The 20,908-nt window shown below is 39.9% G+C and overlaps 1 protein-coding gene and 1 pseudogene across 6 annotated transcripts in view; one reads left to right on the top strand and one right to left on the bottom strand.

Moving 5' to 3' along the window:
• Positions 1-2,098: 2,098 nt before the first annotated feature.
• Positions 2,099-20,908, top strand: part of POLD3 (DNA polymerase delta 3, accessory subunit) — a 67,012-nt gene continuing 48,202 nt past the window's right edge. For 2 of the 6 annotated variants that reach the window (XM_072610852.1, XM_072610855.1), the window contains exons 1-4: positions 2,272-2,464; positions 5,241-5,296; positions 5,580-5,694; positions 15,540-15,642. In XM_072610852.1, the coding sequence (XP_072466953.1) occupies positions 5,278-5,296; positions 5,580-5,694; positions 15,540-15,642 (237 nt within the window). In that variant the 5' untranslated portion in view covers positions 2,272-2,464; positions 5,241-5,277. Of the gene's footprint in view, positions 2,465-2,692; positions 2,763-3,046; positions 3,186-5,240; positions 5,297-5,579; positions 5,695-15,539; positions 15,643-20,908 lie in introns of those variants that run through there. The other 4 variants (XM_072610854.1, XM_072610856.1, XM_072610853.1 and 1 more) reach the window with 3 other exon arrangements.
• Positions 9,684-10,828, bottom strand: LOC140503185 (ADP-ribosylation factor-like protein 3; annotated as a pseudogene).

Genomic DNA, 20,908 nt, shown 5'->3' with positions numbered 1-20,908 from the left:
TGCAAGTGAAGAATATAACATTTTTTCCAGTCTTCATTTGGACTTAAAACAAAAATTTATTATGTGCTGAGGTCCAGAGAAGGCAGAGATAAATGTGGAAAAGAAGAGGTCCTGTATACAACATTTACAAGCCAGAATGCAATAAAACTAGTTGTAAATAATGAAGCAGTGAATAAAAGGTGTAGGAACTCACAGATACTAAACAAATGACATTAGATAAATGCATAAAAATTACAAAAACACTAGTACATCACATCGGAGATATGATAGTTAAGATAATACACATCAGCATAGATATGCATTTATGCTTTGCAGAGAAAGCAAAACTTAGACAAAAGACTATAAATGTTGAGAGATAACTAAAGAGTTGGGTCTGTACCTAACACATTTAGAAAAGCATCAAAACAACAAAGAGAAAAAAATGACCAAGATCAGATAAGAGATCAATAGAAAAATTAAAATAAACATTTGGAATGATACATTAATCCAAGAGCTGCTTTTGAAATACTAAAATAGATCTGTGATCTTATCAATGTGTGTAATCTGTCCAGCAATTCAGTCATCCATGCTCTACCAGTTTTATAGGAGGAATTTTTTTTTGGGTCAAGTTGTGCCATATAGCCTCTGAGGTCCTTGTGTTTCTACTGTCAATTAATTAATCAATAAACATTAATTAAAATCTTCTAATATACTAGGCACTCACTTTTGCTAGCAGTGATGTGAAAGAAATGCTGTGTACATATATGACCAGAGTAGGCAGACTAATTACCTTGGGGGAATGAGGAATAACAGATGGATAGCCTGAATGTAGCTCTGGTATTCACAGCATATGGTAGGTGCTTAATAAATGTTTGTTCATGGATTGATCCATGAAATATTAAAAGACACAGAGGAAATCCTTCAGCGTGTTAAGCAGAAGATCTCCTGCCTTCCCAGATTATAGAAGATGTTTGTCATTCTCATAAATCTAACATGCCTCTGTAGCATGGGAGAAGATATAGGTTATTTGTTAGAGAATGGGATGATGGGATCAGAGTTAGAATGGACCTCAATGGGCTCGCTAATCCAATCCTAGGATACCCTCTACAACATACCCAGTGGTCACATACCTTCTACTTGAAAACCTTTAATGAAGGGGTACCCATTACTTCCTGGAGCACCCAATTCTATTTCTAAACAGGTTAGGAAGGAACCTTAGAACATAGTATGGCAGAGTTGGATGACCTCCTCCTAAGATCGTAAAGTCATAGACTCAGAGCTGGGAGGGACCCTAGAGGTCCTCCCCAAGAGAGGCTTATTGACTCACTCAAGGTCATACAGATATTAAGGAACCAGGATTTGAACCCATGTTCTCTGACTCCAAATACATCACTCTCTACTGTTTAGTCCAGTCTCATCATTTCAGAGAGAAGGAAACCAAAGCCTAAGTCTCTTGACTCTGAATACTGTATAGCTATCCATATCTTGCATCTGAATCAGGGGGCTAGGTCTCCAAGCGGACTAGGCCTGGAGTCAGGAGAACCCAAGTTCAAACCGTAAGATACGTACGGTGTGACCCTGGACAAGTCTCTTACCCTCTCCTTGCCTCAGTTTCCTCATTTGTGAAATGGGGATAATAGCGCCTCCCTCTCAGGATTGCTGTGAGGATAAAATAACCTTTGTTATTGTACAATGCTATAGGAATGTTAGCTAGCATTATGTAAGAGGAACCTCATGGCTAGAATTTTTCTGTCTTTACAAAAAGAGAAACTGAGGTTCTGGCGGCAAAATGGAAAAGGGAGGAAAGCAAAAGGCGAAAGGCCTCCCTGGGCTTGAGTGTGGAGTCAGAGACCCTCTCTGTTTGAGGTAACCTCAGGTCAGTCACTTGCCCTCTCTGGGCCTCAGTGCCCTGCCCTGTAAAATGAGAAGGTCGGACTAGGCTAAGGGGGGGGCCCCCGCAGGTGGCCCCCCAGGTCCTCAAGTGCGGCCCCTGACCGAATCCAAGCTTCACAGAACAGCTCCCCGGCATAGAAGGATTTGTTCTGTAACACCTGGACGCAGTTAAAAGGGCCGCACTTGAGGGCCTCGAGGCCGCAGCTTCCCCACCCCGGGACTCGTTGATTTCTAAAGTCTCTCCCATTTAGAAGTTTGGGATCCTGACTCCGGCAGCTCTCTCCTGCCCCCTCCCCGGGTCCTCCTCCTCAGCCCCGCCTCTTTCGAGTCACGTGCCCAGCTGTCCCTGGCAGCCCCGCCCCCGGCTTGACCTCTCGGCGGCCGCCGTACCGCTTCGCCGTCGTTGCCAAGGAAACTCTGACCCCGCCGGAAGCACTTGTTCGGCCGGCCGTGCGAGGAGACTCGTTTCCCGCCGGCGGGAGCTGCGGCGGTCGTGCCGCGGCTGTGGCGGCGTGAAGAGGAGCCCCGTGCCATGGCGGACCAGCTGTACCTGGAGAACATTGACGAGTTCGTCACGGACCAGAACAAGATCGTGAGAGCCCGGGGCGGCGCGCGGAAGGAGGGAGGGGAGGGGCGGGCCGCGGTGGGGTGTGAGGCAGGGCCCGGCGCAGCCCGAGCCGGCGCCCCCGAACGTTCGTGCCCTCGGGCGGCCGCGTGCTGGGACGGAGAGGGGCGGAAGAGGGGCGGAGGAGCTGGGGGCCCCGCGGAGGGGTCTGGGACCGGGAGAGAGCGTCTGCCGAGGCCTTGGGCAGCGCAGTCCGACGGCAGCCTCCCCGCATGTCCGGAACGCCCTGCTTCCGGATCTCGGACCGCGTCCGGTCTCCCCTCCGGTGCCGCCTCAGGCCATAAGCGGTCCCCCTCCTCTCCTTGATACTCTTTTCTCCCTAGGTTTTCCGGGATGCTGTTCCCTCTCCTGGTTCTTCTGCGGTCTGACAGCTCCTTTTCTGTCTCCTTTGCTGGACCCTCTAACCATAATCGTCCCCCAGGGTTCCGTCCCGGGCCCTCACCTCATCTTGTGTGCTATTCTCTTGAGGATCTCGTTAGTTTAGTCACTCTCTCTGTGACGACGATTCTCAAACCTGCCTTTTCTGCCCCCGCCTCTCTGCTGACCTCCACTTTCACTTCTCCAAATGCCTTTCATACATCTTGAAATCAATGTCCAGTCTACATCTTAAACTCCACTCATCCAGAACAGAATTCCTGATCTTCCTCACAAGTGCTCGCCTTCTCTTACCTTCTCTATTATTGTAGAGGTCAATAGCATTTTTCTTTTTTTCTTAATAGTATCTTATTTTTTATCCCAAGTACATGTAAAGATACTTTTCAACATCCATTTTTGTAAAATTTTGAGTTCAAATTTTCCCCTTTCCTTTCCCTCCCCCCTCCCCAAGACAGTAAGCAATCTGATATAGATTATACATGTACAATCATGTTACACATATTTCTGTATTAGTCATGTCGTAAAAGAAGAATCAGAACAAAATGGACAAACCACAAGAAACAACCAAAAAAGTGAAAATAGTATGCTTGATCTGCATTCAGACTCCATAGTTCTTTCTCTGGAGGTGGATGGCATTTTCCATCGTGAGTCTTTTGGAGTTGTCTTGCATCCTTGCATTGCTGAGAAGAGCTAAGTCTATTAAAGTTGGTCATGGCAGAGTGTTGCTCTTACTGTGTATGATGAGTAAGATCTTTCTAATACTCCTGGATTACAGCCCAGGAGTCATCCTGGATTCCTCACTATCTCTCATCGCTCCATATCCAGGCTGTTGCCAAGACCTGTCGATTTTACCTTTGCAGCATTTCTCACATCCTCCCCCTCTGACACTATCACTACTGGGATGCAGGCATCAGAAAGCTCATCAGAGGGCGTCCACCCAATTTGCTGGAGCCTTCCTTTTTTTTTTCTTTTGCCTTAGCACTATATGGATGTCATCAGATGAATGTTGAAATCTGGGAAGTAGACATTGTTTATCCATTTGGTCTTTCTGGTGTGGATGGACAGAAAGCAAGCTGGGCTTCATCACAGCTAAGTGATTACTATGATAGGTGTCATTATTTCTGTTTTCCTTTTCCCACTTCTGATTTTCAGTGACATATTTAAGTAATTCATGGTTGAATTATCTTAAATGCATGTGATTTCTTTTGTGTGTGAAAATCACATAAGATAATATTTGGAAAGTGCCTACTGGTACATAGTACATGTTAAATAAATAATAGCTGCTATTATTATTATTATTCTAAGAGGCTTTCTTTTTATTATAAATTCTTATTTTAGCTCTTACAGGAAGATGGTCTGACTGGACAGACAGCTGACAAGAATAATGTCCATATCCTAATAAATCTTTTTTTCTCTGTTAAAATGTATTCAGTTTCATTTTTTTTGTGACATTTGGTGCTTATCATGTCCTGATCCTACCATTTCTTTTTTGAAGAAAGGTTTCATAATATAGAGGCATGAAGCTTCTCTATAATCTGAAGTTCTTTAGCTTCTCTTGTTTCTTTCTGCTGAACCATGCTTTATTATGTACTTTTCCCCATCCTTACCTTTTCCTGCCTTTGCTTTGAAGTCATCAAGTATCAAGAGTGTTGATTTAATTTGGAGGATCAAGTTTTTCTGGGAATTTCTCTACTACTTCTTCCTTAGTGACTGATGTTGGTGGATAAGCTGCAATTATTTTCCTCATGGGCCTTTTACAAATATGTGTCATTAGTACAATACGTGATGACTAAGTCCCAAGATGAAGTATTTTTTGTAACTTTGGAGTATAAAATAATAACTACAGCTGGCATTTATGCAGTACTTTATGGTTTGCTAAGTGCTATGTTATATCATTTTGTCCTTAAAACAAACCTGTGAGGTAGAGGTAGTTATTATCCGCTTTTTACAGGTAAGAATGCTGAGGCTTGAGAAGGGTTAAATGACTTACCCAGGTTCACACAGCTGGGTAGTGTCTGGGGTAGGATTTGAATTTAGGTCTAGGTCTTCTTGACTCCAAGTTTAGAACTCTGTGATGAAACCCAGAGTGACCTCTCTTTTCTTGGCCTTTCCCAGGAATGTTTATGAGCCATTTTCCTACTTACCTATAACTTCTTTCAGTAGCTAATATATGTTTCAGGTAGGATGTGAACTCAGGGCTTTCTGCCTCTAAATCTAGCTCTCTATCCAATGTGCCACCATCATGTAAGCTCCTTGAGGGCAGAGACAGCCTTTCTTTTTGCTTATTGTAGAGTTCATAGGAATGGGTTCTTAGGGCTAATTTGTGTTCTGCCATCTATAACATTCTGAAAATTGCTTTCTCTTATAGGTGACCTACAAATGGCTTAGCTACACACTAGGCGTCCATGTCAACCAGGCCAAACAGTAAGTAACCAGATTGCTCAAAAACTTTACTGATTGTAATTACTCTCTTTTTTAAATAAGCTCTAAGTTTTTTTCCTGTTAAAAAAACCTCAAATGAACTAGGTTACTGTTGTGAACTGTAACTTATTTAGGACAAGGGAAAAAAGAGCATTTACTGATTATTTTATTACCATTGTTGCTGTAAACAGTAAGCACTTATGAAATTCCCTACTATGTGCCAGGCACTATGCTGGGTGCTTCCTACTTGCTTACTTTTCTTTTTTTTTTCTTTTTTATTTTTTAGCTTGCTTTTCTACAAAAGCAAAAGACAGTCCCTGCTTTCAGGGAGCTCACATTCTAATGACACACAGTGTGCAAACAACTCTGTACCTACAAGTTATGGACTGCATAAATGGGAGGTAATGTGAGAAGGAAGGCACTACCATTAAGGGGCATTGGAAGAGGCCTTTTGTGGGATTTTAGCTGGCACTTGACAATAGCCAGAAGACAAAGATGAAGGCAGAGAATTCCTTTAGTTTACAGGGTGAGAGGTGGGCTGCCACTGGAAAAATGTGGTGAGCTTATCTGTAAGGTTCTGAACTTAAGTTCTTGGTAGTGTTTCTTGGCTCTGTCCCTTCTTTTTTTAACACCTCCTCCCCTGACCCCCTTCATTACTAGTACCTAGACTGTGACAGTCTTAAGTGAAGGTATAATGCTTTCTTCATTGCTGTGAATTGTTACCTGTCCATCCATGCTTTCTTATTCTGTGTGTCTCTTGTCTATTTTCCTTGTAAATTCTCCACATGTGATCCACCCAACATTTTATAAGTCTTTCTGCAACAATAATAGAATTGACATTTATATGGCACTATGAAGTTTGCAAGGACTTGACATTTACATAGATTTTTCTCATTTGACCCTCACAACAATTAGCTAAGATATAGATAATACAGGTATTATCTGTGTTTTACCTATGAGGAAACTGAGGCTCAGAATATCTAATTGATTTGCTAAAGTGTCTCACAGCTTCTAAGTTTTCAAGGTAGGATTTGAACCCAGTCTTCCTGACTCCAGGTTCAGCACACTCTCTGTGACATCCTACTACATTCTCTCAGTACTGCTGTTCATCCCAGATGTTGATTGTGTGAAGATTGTTGTGTTTCATGATTTATAGCCATATAATCTGACCAGAAGACTGACTGTTGGGCTTTTGTGTCAGGGAACAGGTTAGGATTGTTAAATGCGCTGCACTATTTCCCAACCCAGTTTTCTCTCTTCCTCCGGTTCTGGGTCCAACACATTGTCTGTCTGCAGTGCTTCTCTGAGATTCTCCAGATCCTGGTGAGCTACTTCAATGTAATTGCCATCTAGCTGCAGTTCACCATCTATAGGGCAGGCCTTTGCCATCATTTTGGTTCATCTTCTGTGGAGTATTCGGCTTTTCTCTTGAGTGTTGTTGGGATTCCTTGAGGAAGATTGGGAGCTTATTTCAAACAAGAGTATCTGGTGGGCCATGTTTCTTCCACTTGGATTCTACGAGTGTTGTTGAGCAAACATCTCCCGTATTGCTTGTCAGAGGATTGTCGCTCAAAGATCATTTTCTTGTTTCAGTTCTCAAAGAATCTTATATGATCTTAACATTTTTGTGGGAGGCAGTTTGTTAAAGGAGAGTGCTTAACCATCTAATTTGTCTCCCGAATTAAATACCTTTAAAAAATAATCAGCAAACAGTGGAAATCTCATATTCCTATATTTTTCAGACAGTTGAAACTATGAAGGTGTTTAGACTATTGTGAAAGTGTATCTGTTCACTTTTTAGTTGTCCTCAAAGGTATGCTTGTTGTGTGTGTAGATAATTATTATAGAAATTTTGTAGTTATTATAAAGTAGGCATATGGGTCAGTATTTACTGATGTTACTTTTAGAGGGGTAATGACACCATTTACAAATTTTTCTAGTCATCTAGATATCTTTTCCTCTTTCAGATATTTTAAAAACTTGATCTATTGTGTTTCTTCCATTATGCATTATACCTGTCCTTGATTTGGTCGAGCTGCTCTTCCCAATTTCATTTTTTAAAGTTCCATTTCCACTTCTGTGTAGCATATTTGGGACTGAGATTTTGTTGTTGTTGTTCAGTCATCCAGTAGTGTCCAACTTTTTATGACCCCATTTGGGTTTTTCTTGGTAAAGACACTGTAGTGATTTGCTATTTCCTTCTCCAGCTAATTTTACAGGTGAAGAAACTGAGGCAAACAGGATTAAGTGACTTGCCTAGGATCACCCAGTTAGGAAGTGTCTGAGGGTGGATTTGAACTCAGTTGAATGCTGTATCCATGGAACCACCTAGCTGCCCCAGGCTGAGATGAGGGAGCCTATAATGATAGTTCTCTGGTAGTAGAGAATGAAAATTGGTGACTATAGACACTCTGGCATATTCAGTTTTTTTGGTCTTTTTTTATTCTCCCAGTTTCATCTGTAAATGTTCTTAGGATAATCTACTTCATTTGGGTTTCGCTGCAAGCTCTCTGTGGTCATTTTCCTTTCCACTCCAGCCCTCCCCTTTTTAAAAAAAAATTTAGACTCAGACATCAGAACATAAATACAGAATAGAGAAAATAAAAATAAAGATAGCAAAAACTTAAATATTGGAACTTAAATACAAAGTAGCAAAAGGAAAAGAAGCCTATTATATGCATAGCAGAACATAAGAGAGGACTCAAAATATGTAGCAATAAATTTTCATTTCAAGAAAGCCTGTATAATAAATACTACATGTTGTGTTAAGAGCTGTCTATCTTTTCTTTGCTTCCTTGTAAGTTTTCTTTTATTTTCTACTGTGTGCTTTTTACTTTATTCTTTTCCCCCTCCCTTGCTACAATTAAGTGCGGATATATTTATATATAGATATATACATACAAATATACACATATATGCATACATATGTACATATATAGACATGTACTTTCCCTAACATTCTACTCCTATCTTTGTTTTTATGTTTGTGTGTATCTTTATTTCCTATCCCTCCTGACTCCTCTACTATACTTCTACCTGCTACCTTGCCCTCCTGTTACTTAGCTTACCCCCCTCCAAGTATCCCTCCTCATCCTCCCATTCCCATAAATGTAAGCACCTTTTTATACCCCACTTTAACCTCACACTCCCCTCTAGAGATTCCTCCCTTATGTTCCCAAGGATTCCTCCCTTATCCTCTCATTCCCATTGACCTAAACATCCTTCTATAGCCCCCTTTAATATATTCTTTCACCCTTCCCTCTAGAGAGCCCTCTTTTGTCCTCTCCCCCTTCCCTATCGCCTTACTGTTTTATTTATTCTGAATTTAGAAGGCTTTTATACTCTTCTAAATATATATGGATTGTAGATTACCAGAATTACTAGCCATCCTTCCCCATCTAATTCTTCTGTGTCAGTTCTTCTTCTTGCTCCTTATTTGTGTAAAATAATTACTCTTTTAAGCTGTTCCTAAATAGGTTTACTTTTTAAAGTCATATCATACTCAGGTCTACCCTAGTCTTTCTTACAAACTACCCAGTTACTAAAGACAATCTTAGACATACATTTTACATTTTACATATGTAAGAGGTAAATGGTCTATCCTTATTGAATCCCTTTTAATCACTCTTTGATATATGGCATATGTTTCTCTTGGCTCTTGTATGTCAGATCTTCTACTAAGTCCAGGTTTTTTTTTTTTAAACAAAGTCCTGAAAATCTGACAGTTGATCAGATATTGTTTTTTTTTTTTCATTCAGGATTATGCTTAATTTTTCTGGATATGATATTTTCAGCCAGAACCCCAGTTCTTTTGCTCTTCAGTATATAATGTTCCAAGATTTACAGTCCTTTAGTGTCTCTGCTGCCAGGTCTTGTGTAGTTCTAATTGTGGTACCATCATATAAAAATTATTTTTTTCTTGTTGCTCTTAATATTTTATCTTTGAGTTGGGGATTTCAGAATTTGACTATAATTGTCCTATGAGATTTCCTCATTGGATCGCTTTCAAATGATAATGGATGGATTTTTTTCTATTTCTACTTTCCCCCCTTGTTCTAATGCTTCAAGACATTATTTCTTGTATTATTGTGTCAAGATTCTTTGTTTTTTGATCATAGTTTTCAGGTGGTCCAGTTGTTCTTATGTTTTCTTGATCTGCTCTCCCTATTTTTTCATTCTTTATATTTTGTTTGATTATTCACCTTGCCCAATTCTCATTTATTTTTTTGCAGAGGAAATAATGTAATTTATTTGGAAAATGATACTGAACTTCAGAGATCAGTTAAACCTACTACTGGAATGGGGATTTTTTTTAGACTCTGCTGTTTAAACAGCTGTAGCTGTACACAGATGATCAGAAAGCAGCAAATGAGTGTTTTTAGGACACGACTCAGCTCCCACGGCTCCTGTATTTCCATTCATCTAGGTTCCGTTTCTTCTTAGCATTGATGTCTTTACCGACCCAGTTCATACCGTCCTGTACTTATACTGTAAGGGCTGAGCAAGACTGGATCTGCCAGACCCTATTGTGAATTTTACGTAGGTTCAGTCCTTCTGCAGTTTCTGAGGCAAACTTGCTTGTTAGCAAAGATGAGCAGAGACACTGCTTAGCTTTTCTTCATCCAGTAATTCGTTCAGTTCCTGACCTGTCTCTTCAAATCGTTTTTCTGTCTGCATTGTTGATAAAGTGTATAAGTACATCAGTATTTTCAAAATAATTCCTCCAATGTGGCTTGATTTTCCTCTGTCCACCGGTGTCCCATACATTCAGTTTAAAACCTTGTGACTGTACACTTTCTTTTTTATTATTATTGTTATACTTGTTTTCATTGTTTTACAAGCACTTCTATACATCTTAGATTTTTTTCCCCTCCCTCCCTGAGATGGCATACAATTTTGTATAGGTTCTACACATACATTCCTTTTAAATATATTTTCACCTTAGTCATATTGCATAGAAGAATTAAAATGAATGAGAGAAATCATAAAACAAAATGAAACATAATACAAAAGAAAATGATCTGCTTCATTCTGCGATCGAATTCCATAGTTCTTTCTCTTAATGTGGAAGGCATTTTCTCTTAAGAGACCATTGGGAATTTTTTAAGTCCTTGCATTGCAATGAAGTACTAAGTCTACCAGAAAAATTGCTCGCACATTTTTGTAGCCCTTTGGGCATAGTTCCAAATTGCCTTCCAGAATGATTGGATCAGCTCACAACTCCACCAACAATGAATTAGTGTTCCAACTTTCCCACATCTTCTCCAGCATTTATCATCCTCCTGTTTTGTCATGTTAGTCAGTCTGATAGGTGTGATGTGGTACCTCAGAGTTATTTTGATTTGTATCTCTCTAATCAGTGACTGTACACTTTCGATATTAAAGCCCTGTGTAGGTGTCATAGTGACTGATGTTTTCAGATGCAACCTGCTTCAGTAGTGTAGTTTTGCCAACATTACCCAAGCTCAGGAGAAGAATTCTCACCTCCTGGTCTGGTGCACTCTTCAGTTTGTGCAGGGTTGAGAGTAGATCCATTCTCTTGCTGATTCTCTCTTTCTCTTGCCTCGCTTGTTATCAGGGTGCAACTCCAATTCTAATTTTCAGGTTGTCATTTTCTTCCTTAAGATTCTAGATCTCCTTTTGTAATTGGTTGACTTTCTTTATATAATCTTCCTCTTTTCTTGGAATGATCTTATTTTTTTCTTTTAATTTTTCCTTAATCTCATTTGATTTTTTAAGTTCTTCTATAAATTCTTTTTGAACGGGTGACCATTTAATGTTTCTGTTTGGGGAAGAAGAGGGTTTCTTTGCTTCATTAGCCTTCTCTGAAGATGAACCCCGGTCTTCTCTATTCCCACAATAACTTTCTATGGTTGGATTCTTTCTCCTTTGCCTTGGCATTTTTTTATAGTAGTAGCTTAATTTTTGTAATCACCTCTAGTTCTGGGGTGTGGAGGATGGTGCCTCTTTCCCCAAATCTTCAGTTCCCCTCTTGAGCCTGGAACCAAAACCAAACCTCCAGCCTCCTGTAAGTGCCCACAGCCAGGGGCATTCTACCACACTGCTCCTGTACTCATCAGGTATATGCTGGTTCCTTCTCACCTACGCTGCTCTCTGCAACACAGCTAGTTCTGGTGAGGTTCCCTTAATCTTCCCTGACTTTGACACCCACTTCCCCTCACTATCCCTGGGTTAGGGGAGTGGGGTACAAGTTACAGTGTCTGGGGCTGAGCAAGCCTCCCAAACCAGCTAACCCTAGGCAAGACTTGCTGCTTGTTGTTAAGGGGGCCCTAGCCTAGAGGTGTTTACTCTTAACATCCTGGGATTTTTCTTCTGATCTTGGATTGTCCCAGGAGGACCCCTGTTGTGCCTCTAGTATTATTTATTTTTGGCCCTCCCCCCTTGTTCATCCTAAGGCTATTTTATCCCTTTTAGGTAATATCTTGAGAGCTTAGAGTTTTCTGACCTATTCCACCATCTTCCCAGAAGTCTCTACCTTTCTGCCCCTTTTAAAAAAAAATCATCCTTCCCTGTAATGTTTTCAGTCTTTTGCTTCAGTTTTAGTACAGGGGCAGCTAGGAAGTGCAATACATAAAGTGCTGGTCTTAGTTCAAATCCTCAGACACTTACTAGTTTTGGGTGACCCTGGGCAAGTCACTTAACCTCTGTTTGCCTCAGTTTCCTCATCTGTAAAATGGGAATAATAAAAACACGTGCCTCCAAGGACCAAATGAGATAATAATTGCAAAATGCTTAGCACAGTGCCTGGCATATAATTAAAGGTATATAAATGTTAGTTACTGTTAGCTATTATTAATTTTCAGTTTTCTAATTTTCTGATTTTTCCAGGAGTTTGTTATTCCAGTAAGGTTTTGCACAGCTAGATAGGTGGTGCAGTGAATAGAGTGTTGGGCCTGGAGTGAGGAAGACTCCTCTTCCTTAGTTTGAATCTGGCCTCAGACACTTATGAGCTAGGTGACCTTGGGCAAGTCACTTAATTCTGTTTGTCTCATTTTTCCTCATCTGTAAAATGAGCTGGAGAAGGAAATGGCAAACCACTCTAGTATCTTTGCCAAAAAAAACCCTAAATGGCATCATGAAGAGTCTGACATGACTGAAAAATGACTGAACAACAAAGGTTTTGCACCTCTTTTGCTAAGCAGTTATTCTGATTTCCTCTAGAGATCTATCTCACTGCCTTTCTTATTCTTGCCTGTACAGTTCTCATTTCTTTTGTTTTTTAAAATAACAATTTTATTCAGAACTTAATAAACACTAAAATGAAATGTACACATATACATAATAGAAAAGAAAAAAAGGATTGCATGTGAAATTGCAGACCTCTATTGGGAATTGCTTATTTTTATTTTTAAGTATATATTAAACTTTACCAATACCTTTCAAAGCTCTCATGCTTCTTTGTGTTTCTTTCTGTCCTTTCTTCTATTGCTTTCTCATCATTTAAAAAAAAGCCTTAATGACCCTCTTTTCTTCTTCTTTTTGGCTACCTCATTCTTATCCATTCTTGAACTCCCATTCCCTGTTTCGTTGGGACAAAATGAAAAACCCATATAAGAAATATACATAATCAAGCATAACAAACTCCAGCATTGACTATGTCTAAAAACTGTATACTGTATTTTTTCATCTTGAGACCATCACCTCTTGAAATGTGTTTCATCATCACTTCTCTTAAATTGGAGCTGGTCATTTTGACTAGATGACCTGAGTTCTAATCCAGCCTCATTCTTACAGGCTGTGTGACCCTGGCAAGTCATTTAGCCTCTCTGTGTCTAAGTTTCCCCATCTGTAAAATGGGGATAGTAATAGTACCTCCCATCTCAGGGTTATTGTGAAGATAAATGGTGTAATATTTGTAAAGTGTTTTACAAACCTTGAAGTGCTCTGTAAATGGATCATTATTCCTTCATTCAGTCTTCAAGACTTTCAAAGAAGATTTTCTCTGTAATGTTTTTTCTGTATACATTGTTCTCTTCTTTCTACTCACCTCACTCCATATCAGTTTAAACAAGTCTTTCCAGGTTGATTTGAGATTCTTTTTCATTGTGGAATAATATTCCATTACATTCATACTTCATAATGATTTTTCACGATTTTCTTGCATCTCCCTCATGTTTCTTCCCAGTTTTTCCTTTCCTTCTCTTACTTGATTTTCAAAATCCTTTTTGAGCTCTTCCATGGCCTGAGTCCAATTCATATTTTTCTTGGAGGCTTTTGATGTGGGAGCTTTTACTGTGTTTCCTTCTTCTGGTTGTGTTTTGATCTTCCTTGTCACCAAAGTAAATTTCTATAGTTGAGTTTTTTTCCATTGTTTGCTCATTTCCCCAGGAATGACTTGACTTTTTAACTCTTTGTTAATGTAGGGCTCTGCTTTCAGTGTAGAGGGCATACTGTGCCAAGCTTCAGAGGTTTTGTGCAACTATGTTCATATATACTTCTAGGACCTATAAGTTTTTAGTTCTTCTAATGTGGTGTGATCTAAATAGAGGTGTTTATTCCTCTCTTGGCCTATGCTTTGGTCTGTGAGTGACCACACTCTTTTCTGCCCTGGAACTGTGAAGAGGATTCCCTCTCCAGTGTAACCACAAGCCCTGATATGCCAGTGCTCCTTCTTGCCCCAAGAATGCCACCTAGAACTGCAACCCAGATCCAAGTATAGGCAAAGCAACAGGATCCTGCCTCAGTGCTGGCAAAGAGACCCCTGTAATCTACTTCTGGTCAGTTGTTCAAAATTCCCTTCCTGTCTATGGGCTGAGATCTCTGGAAGCAGCTGCTGTCAACTGCCATCCCCACAGCTTATGCTGCCGTGGGGCCTGGGCTGGACTGCGCTCCTCTCTCAGCCTGGTGCAACCTGTAGACCTTCTAGGTTGTCTTGGGCTAGAAATTTGTGTCACCTTTTTGTAGGTTCTGCTGTTCTAGAATTGGTTTAAAGTCATTTTTTACAAGAATTTAGAGGAGTTTTGGGGAGAGCTCAAAGGAGTCCCTGCCTTTAGTTTGCGATCTTGACTCCACCCAAAACTGACTTGTCTTCTAAAATTGCTCAACCAATTCCCAGCTCCATCACTAGTACATTAGTATTTCTGTTTTTTCAGCCCCTCCAGCAATTATTTCTTTTCTTTTGTCAGCTGGTGAATGTGAGGTACAGCCTCAGAATTGCTTTAATTTGCATTTCTCTAATTAGTAATTTGAAGGGTTTTTTCCATGTTTGATAGTTTAGATTTCTTTCTTTGAAAACTGCCTGTTCATATTCTTTGACTATTTATTGGGGCATTATTCTTGTTCTTATAAATTTAAATTAATTCCTTATATATTTTGGATGTAAGACCTTTATCAGGTATAATTGCTATGAAGATTTTTCTCTAGTTACCAGTTTTCTTTCTAATTTTAACTGTATTGGTTTGGTTTAATTTCCTTTCCCATGTTTGCCTGTAAAGCTTTCATGTCATTTATATGATTCTTATTTTATTTCTTCCAGGAATTCTGTATTTTCTTTTAGGTTTTACTTGTAGATGTTTTGGAACCTTCCTGATTTCTCTTTACACACACATGCGCATACACACACACACACACACACACTTACACACATGTACATACATATACACTTTTTCCCCTTTCTCTTCCTTTTTAGGCTGCATATTAAAATCTAATATTAAAATAATATTTTAATCTGAAATCTACTTGATCTAGCCTGAATTAGAATCTCATATCAGTCTTTGTTTAACTATCAGCTAAAGTAATCTAGCTCTTCATCCCTTTTCCTTCTTAGCAAAGGCCCAACCACTTTCTTTGAGGAAATTGGTTTAAAAATTATGGGAATACTCTTTGAGGATAGAATTAGGAACTGGAGTGAACCAGAAGCCCTTGATTGATGTCCTGTTTCTCCGTGCCTGTCCTGGATTAGGATAGTGATCGAATTAAGAGAATTCTTTGATTACTTCAATTAATGGAATTATCTCTTGAGTTCACCTTTAATTCTAAAAAGGAGGCTCCTTGGAGGGAATGAACTTAATAGTTTCAGGAAAATTATTCTCTAAGGGTTCACTGATGTTTAAAAAATTTGTTTTCAACTAATTAGCATTTTTGTTTTCCTTCTCACCTTGCCCACACCCCAGGGAGAGGGGCAAATAAAAACGAAACCCAAGCTGAAATCCATGTAACAAATAAGCAGTCAAGCAAAACAAGTCACTGATTTACTTGTTTCTCATCTTTTGTTTGTTTTGATCAGGATGCTCTATGATTATGTTGAAAGGAAGAGAAAAGAAAATTCCGGAGCCCAGTTACATGTCACCTACTTAGTGTCAGGCAACTTTGTTCAGAATGGAAACTCTGTAAGTACCTAAAATCTTCTAATAAGTAGAAATATGCTTGAACTGTAGGTGTTGTTGTTTAGTCATTTCAATTGTGTCCAACTATTTATGACCCATTTGGGGTTTTCTTTGCAAAGATACTGGAATGGTTTGCCATTTCCTTTTCCAGCTCATTTTACAGATGAGGAAAACTGAGGCAAACAAGGTGGAGTGACTTGCCCAGGGTCACACAGCTAGTAAGTATCTGAGGCTGGATGTTAACTCAAATCTTCCTGACTCCAGGCTCAACTCTCTATCCACTGCATCATCTAGCTGCCCCTGAACTATAGTTAATGGCACATAGAGAAAGGCTAACACTTTTATAGGACCATTGAGAACTAGAACAGGAAGGGACCTGAAATATCAACAAAGCCAACTTCTTGTTTTTGATTTCTTGCTTTTCATATTTCCCTTATTACTTTGCTTAGGTCCCTACTTGATGTTACCAAATTACGCCTTGTTTCCTACTGAATTGTGCATGTGCTATCTTTCTCCCTTCATTAGGTTATAAAGTCCTTGAGAGAAGGAATGTTCATCATCATGTATCTCCAGCACTGAGCACAGGGCTTTGAACATTGCAGGTGCTCAGTCAATTTTTGTTTGATTATAGGTAAAGAAACAAGAGAGGGGAAGGGACTTAGCAAGTTTGCACAGTTCCTGTGAGTAGAGGTAGGAGACTGGTTCTCTTCACATTAAACACAGTTTTTGATGCACAGAAGCTTCAGAGTTCATGATGATGAGTGGTTTAGGTTTTTAGATTAAATTTGATTTGTTATTAATAATAGCAGCTTTTTTATATTTGCAAAGTGCTTCACATATATATTCTCATTTGAGCCTTTAGCACAATATTAGTAGGTTGTGTGAATAATATCATGAGGCCCAGAGAAATTACATTACTTACCTGTCTTCACATAGTTAGTAAATGGCAAGGTAAGGGGGAATGAAAACATTTATTAAGCACCTAATAAATGCTAGACACTGCTCAGGGCTTCACAATTATTATCTCATTTGGTTCTCATGTCACCCCTGGGAGGTAGATGCTATTATTGTCCCCATTTTACAGTTGAGGAAAGTGAGGTAGACAGGTGAAGTGACTTGCCTGGGATCCCACAGCTGGTCCCATGCCTGAGACCAGATCTGTATTCAGAACTTCCTGACTACAGGTCTTATGCTCTAATCTCTGCCATTTAGTAGAGATTCAACCTAATTCCAAGCCCAGTGCTCTTTCTGTTATTGGCCATCTCACCATAACGACCTGATATAGTGACCGTTCTAAAGCTGAAATCTTTGGCAACTTGTTTCACAATTTGCTGCTGTTGCTTTCTGAAATGGAGAAGAAAGGAATATGTTGTAGTGGAGAGAGAGCTGTTGTCAGAGCCAGGAACACTTGAGTTCAAGTCTCATCTCTGACACATACTGACTGACTGTGTGAATGGGCAAGTCCCTTAACTTTTCTATGCTCTAGACAGTTCTCTAAGACTGTCATTTGCAAAGAAAGGGCTAACCTGCATTGGGTGAGAGTGTTTCCTTATCAGGCAGTTCTATGTATCTGTGAAATCGCTGATCCAATCCTTATCCTCCAAAACAGGCAACTCAGCTTTGTTCTGTGGACTTCTTTTTCCTTAAAAATGGAAGAGTTAGGTCATTCTCATAAAAATAAAAGAGTTTCATTTAGAATTAAATTTCTTATTCTTTTTAAGACTTTTATAATCATTCATTGTTTATGGCATGGTCTTTACCTTAGGAACCATGAGATAGGTTCATGCTTCCCTCTAGAGAGATGACATCCTCAAGGAAGATGATTAGTTATGCATTTGTACAGTCTTTATAGGTTACAATGTTCTTCCAAATCTATAAGCCCATTTAGTTATTACGGTAACCCTATGAAGTAGGTAGGACTGGTGGTATTAAAGGGAAGGTCACTGAGGCCCCTAGAAGTTAAACCACGTACTGAAGCCTACAGATGAGGTTAATGGCAGAGCTAGTACTAGAATCCTTGGACCTAGTTCAGTGTCATGACAGAGCTGACAGAGATAAGACTACAATCTACACCATTACATCTCTGCCTCACGTCGTTGGGCAAGTTATTGATATCTTTGTGATTTGTTGTATAGAAGTCTTCATTATTGCCCTAGAAATTTTCATGGTGAGACATAAGTGGTCTGTAAATGTGTCACCTTATCACATTCCCCTCATCAGACACTCCTCTCCCCTACCTTAAAAAACCCTGTGAAATTTTTTTTTGTAAACATAAAATGGTTTTAATAGATTTCTTTTGAAATACAGGCACCAAGACAAAGTCCAAACATACTTACTTAACAGTAGTAAAATTAATTAGGAAGAATTGTGGGAAGATGGTGTGTTAGGATCTAGAGGACCTGAGATCCCTTTATAGATACCCTAGTAAAGCTCTAAAAAGTCTCACCAGAAAGCCAAAGAAAAATAGCTGTAATTTCTTTTATTCAGTTCAGGGTTGCACAAAAATACTGCCAGAATTCTGTGAAAGCTCTTGAGTGGCTATCAGCCAGTGTAGGCAGATGGATGCAAAGATTGCAAGCAACACAGACTCAGAGTAGGAAATAAGGCTGGATCAGCACCCAGGCAACCTTGACCAAGGCAGGAGAGTCCCTTGTGATGCAGCATCTAGTAGGCCTGCCTAAGGCATAGTGGGAGACCAGACTCGATTAACCCAAGCAACAACAGGAGAAGGGCCAGGGTAGCACCTGGGAAGAAAAGCACCTGAAATCTTGTAGGAGGCCTGAAACCAGTGCAGTCAACAGCATCTGGTTGGAGTCTAACAGAGTTATGGTAAGGGATAGAGATAATTCCAGGTTTAAGACTGTACAGGGACACAGAAAGGACCAACACCAAAACCCAAGTTGAGCCACCAGAAGACTGAGCCAAAATCCAGGAATTTCTGCAAAGACAGTCTAGTTTGAGCCACCCCATCCGGGACCAACTAGGTCATGTGCCCAGGCCATCGCAGAATGTGAGAGGAACAGAGTGACTCGAGTACAAGGCCCTAAATCAGAGGCTTAGGCTGAATTTATGAGTAGAAAGAAGAAAATGCCGCACACAATGAAGAGATACAGTAGATTTAGAGATGCCCAAGAGGTGAATAGAAGAGGAGATTAACCCTGCAACAGGTACCTCTGAGAAAAGATAGCCTAGCCACAGTGTTGAAGAGGACCTAAAAAACATACAACAGGATGAGACACAAAATGTGATGTTAAATGAAATGGCTGATAGAGAGGGAAAATGGCAAGAAAAATCAGTAGTTTAGGATGGAAGGTGATAAACCTTATCCAGGAATTGAACTCTGAAAACAAGAATAAGCCAAACAGAGAGTAGCAACTCCAGTAGACAAGAGGAAACCAAAGCAGAATCAAAAGATGGAGAAAACAGAAGAAAATGTCATAAGCAACTGACCTGGAAAACAAGTCAAGGGGAGATTCATCCAGGAGTGTTTGGATTACTTAAAAAAGCTTGGTTACCATATTTCAAGAAATTATTTTTAAAAATCTTCCCAGATTTATTAGAACCAGAGGACAAACTAAAAAGAAAAAGAAACTATTGTTCATCCTCTGAAATTAACCCCCAAATGAAAATTTCTAGGAAGATCATGGCCCCAAATCCAAGCTTCCAGGTCAAAGAAGAAATATTACAAACAGCCAAAAAGAATTCAGTTACCACGAAGCCATAGTCAGTATCACTCAAGATTTGTCAGCTGCCATTCCAAGGAGAGAGCTGGAAATACAGAATTACAGGAGGCAGATAAAAGCTTCCAATAAAGAATAACATAATCTGACAAAATTGAGTATAGTCCTGCAAGGGAAAGAAATTGACCTTTAATGAAATAGATGACTTGAAAACATTCCTCCTGAAAAGGCCAGAAGGGCATAGGAACTTGGAAAGGCAAATGTATGAAGCAAGAGAAGTACAAAAAATAAATATATTTCATCATTTAGTAACAGTGAATTACTTATATTTTAATGAGGGAGAAGACACAGAAGACCTCTAATGTCTTCAAGAGTCATGGAAGGAGTTAAATAAGATAGAAAGTCCCGGGGTAATTTTGTTCTACTACTCTTAGGAGGAAAATGGGAGAACACTTAACCTTAGTTTTTAGTTAGTTAATATTTCATCAATTATTGCACTAAGAGGAGTGGATTAGAAGAATATATAAACATTGAAGAAGGTGTAGGGAGAATGTGCATCCCATGAATCTCACTTTTATCTGAAGTAGATAAGGAAAGTTAAACACATTCACACACACACACACACACACACACACACACACACACAGAAGAGTTTTGTGCAGAAATATCTTGGACTCTATAAAGAAATATGTTAGGGCAAGGAGAGAAGAGAGAGAAGTTTAAGAGAGAGAAGTTATCCTGGGATAGGGAATAGTCATACTCCAGCATTGGAGGCTAGAGGCTTAAGAATAGATTAAAAGAAAGAGGAAAGAAAGAGACAGTAAGGTGAATAGAAGAGGGACAAAAAGAGGGACTAAATCTCTTTCGTTTTGGATTACTAGTGATAAGCAAACTCCTCATTCATATTCTTCTTTTAAAAAAGTAGATATGAGATAATCAGAAGCGGAGCCAAGATGGAGGAATAACAGCACCCACTTTCTAGAGTGCTGCCCCCCAAGCCCATTCAAATACCTGTAAAAAATGGCTCTAAAATTCTGGAGCTGCAGAACCCACAGAATGACAGAGTGAAGCAAATCTCCAGCCCAAGACAGCCTGGAAGGTCACCAAGAAGTATCTATTGAGCCACTCAGGGGGCAGGGCACAGTCTAGCATGGGCCGCACTGGCACAGACAGAACCTAAGCAGGCCTTGGCAAGACTGAATATCTTGCACCTGTAGCAATTTCTAGAATTCAGAAGCCCAAAACTCTGAGTACAAATTGGAAGGTCAGTGGAAAAGGCCTGTGGGACCAGTGTGGATGAGAGTGGAGTGGTCTGGCCCCAGTCCCAAGGTGGCAGAGGGGGAAGGGAGTGGAGGAACCCACAGCAGCCACACCAACAGTAGGGGTGGAGACAGTGACAGTTTCTGGAGCTCTTGGCCCATAGATGGTGGGGGAATCAAGCGGCTGACAGTACACCCTCCTACCTGCCTCAAGATCTACCTTGACAAAGCTCGAGTCAAGTAAATGGCTGAGGAAATGAGCAAAAACCTAAAAAAGAATTAGATTATAGAATCTTACTTTGGTGACAAGGAAGATCTAAAACATGCAAA

This window comes from Notamacropus eugenii, chromosome 5, assembly GCF_028372415.1.
Source record: "Notamacropus eugenii isolate mMacEug1 chromosome 5, mMacEug1.pri_v2, whole genome shotgun sequence".
NCBI classification, from domain to species: Eukaryota; Metazoa; Chordata; class Mammalia; order Diprotodontia; family Macropodidae; genus Notamacropus; species Notamacropus eugenii.
This window is presented reverse-complemented; position numbering and strand designations above follow the sequence as displayed.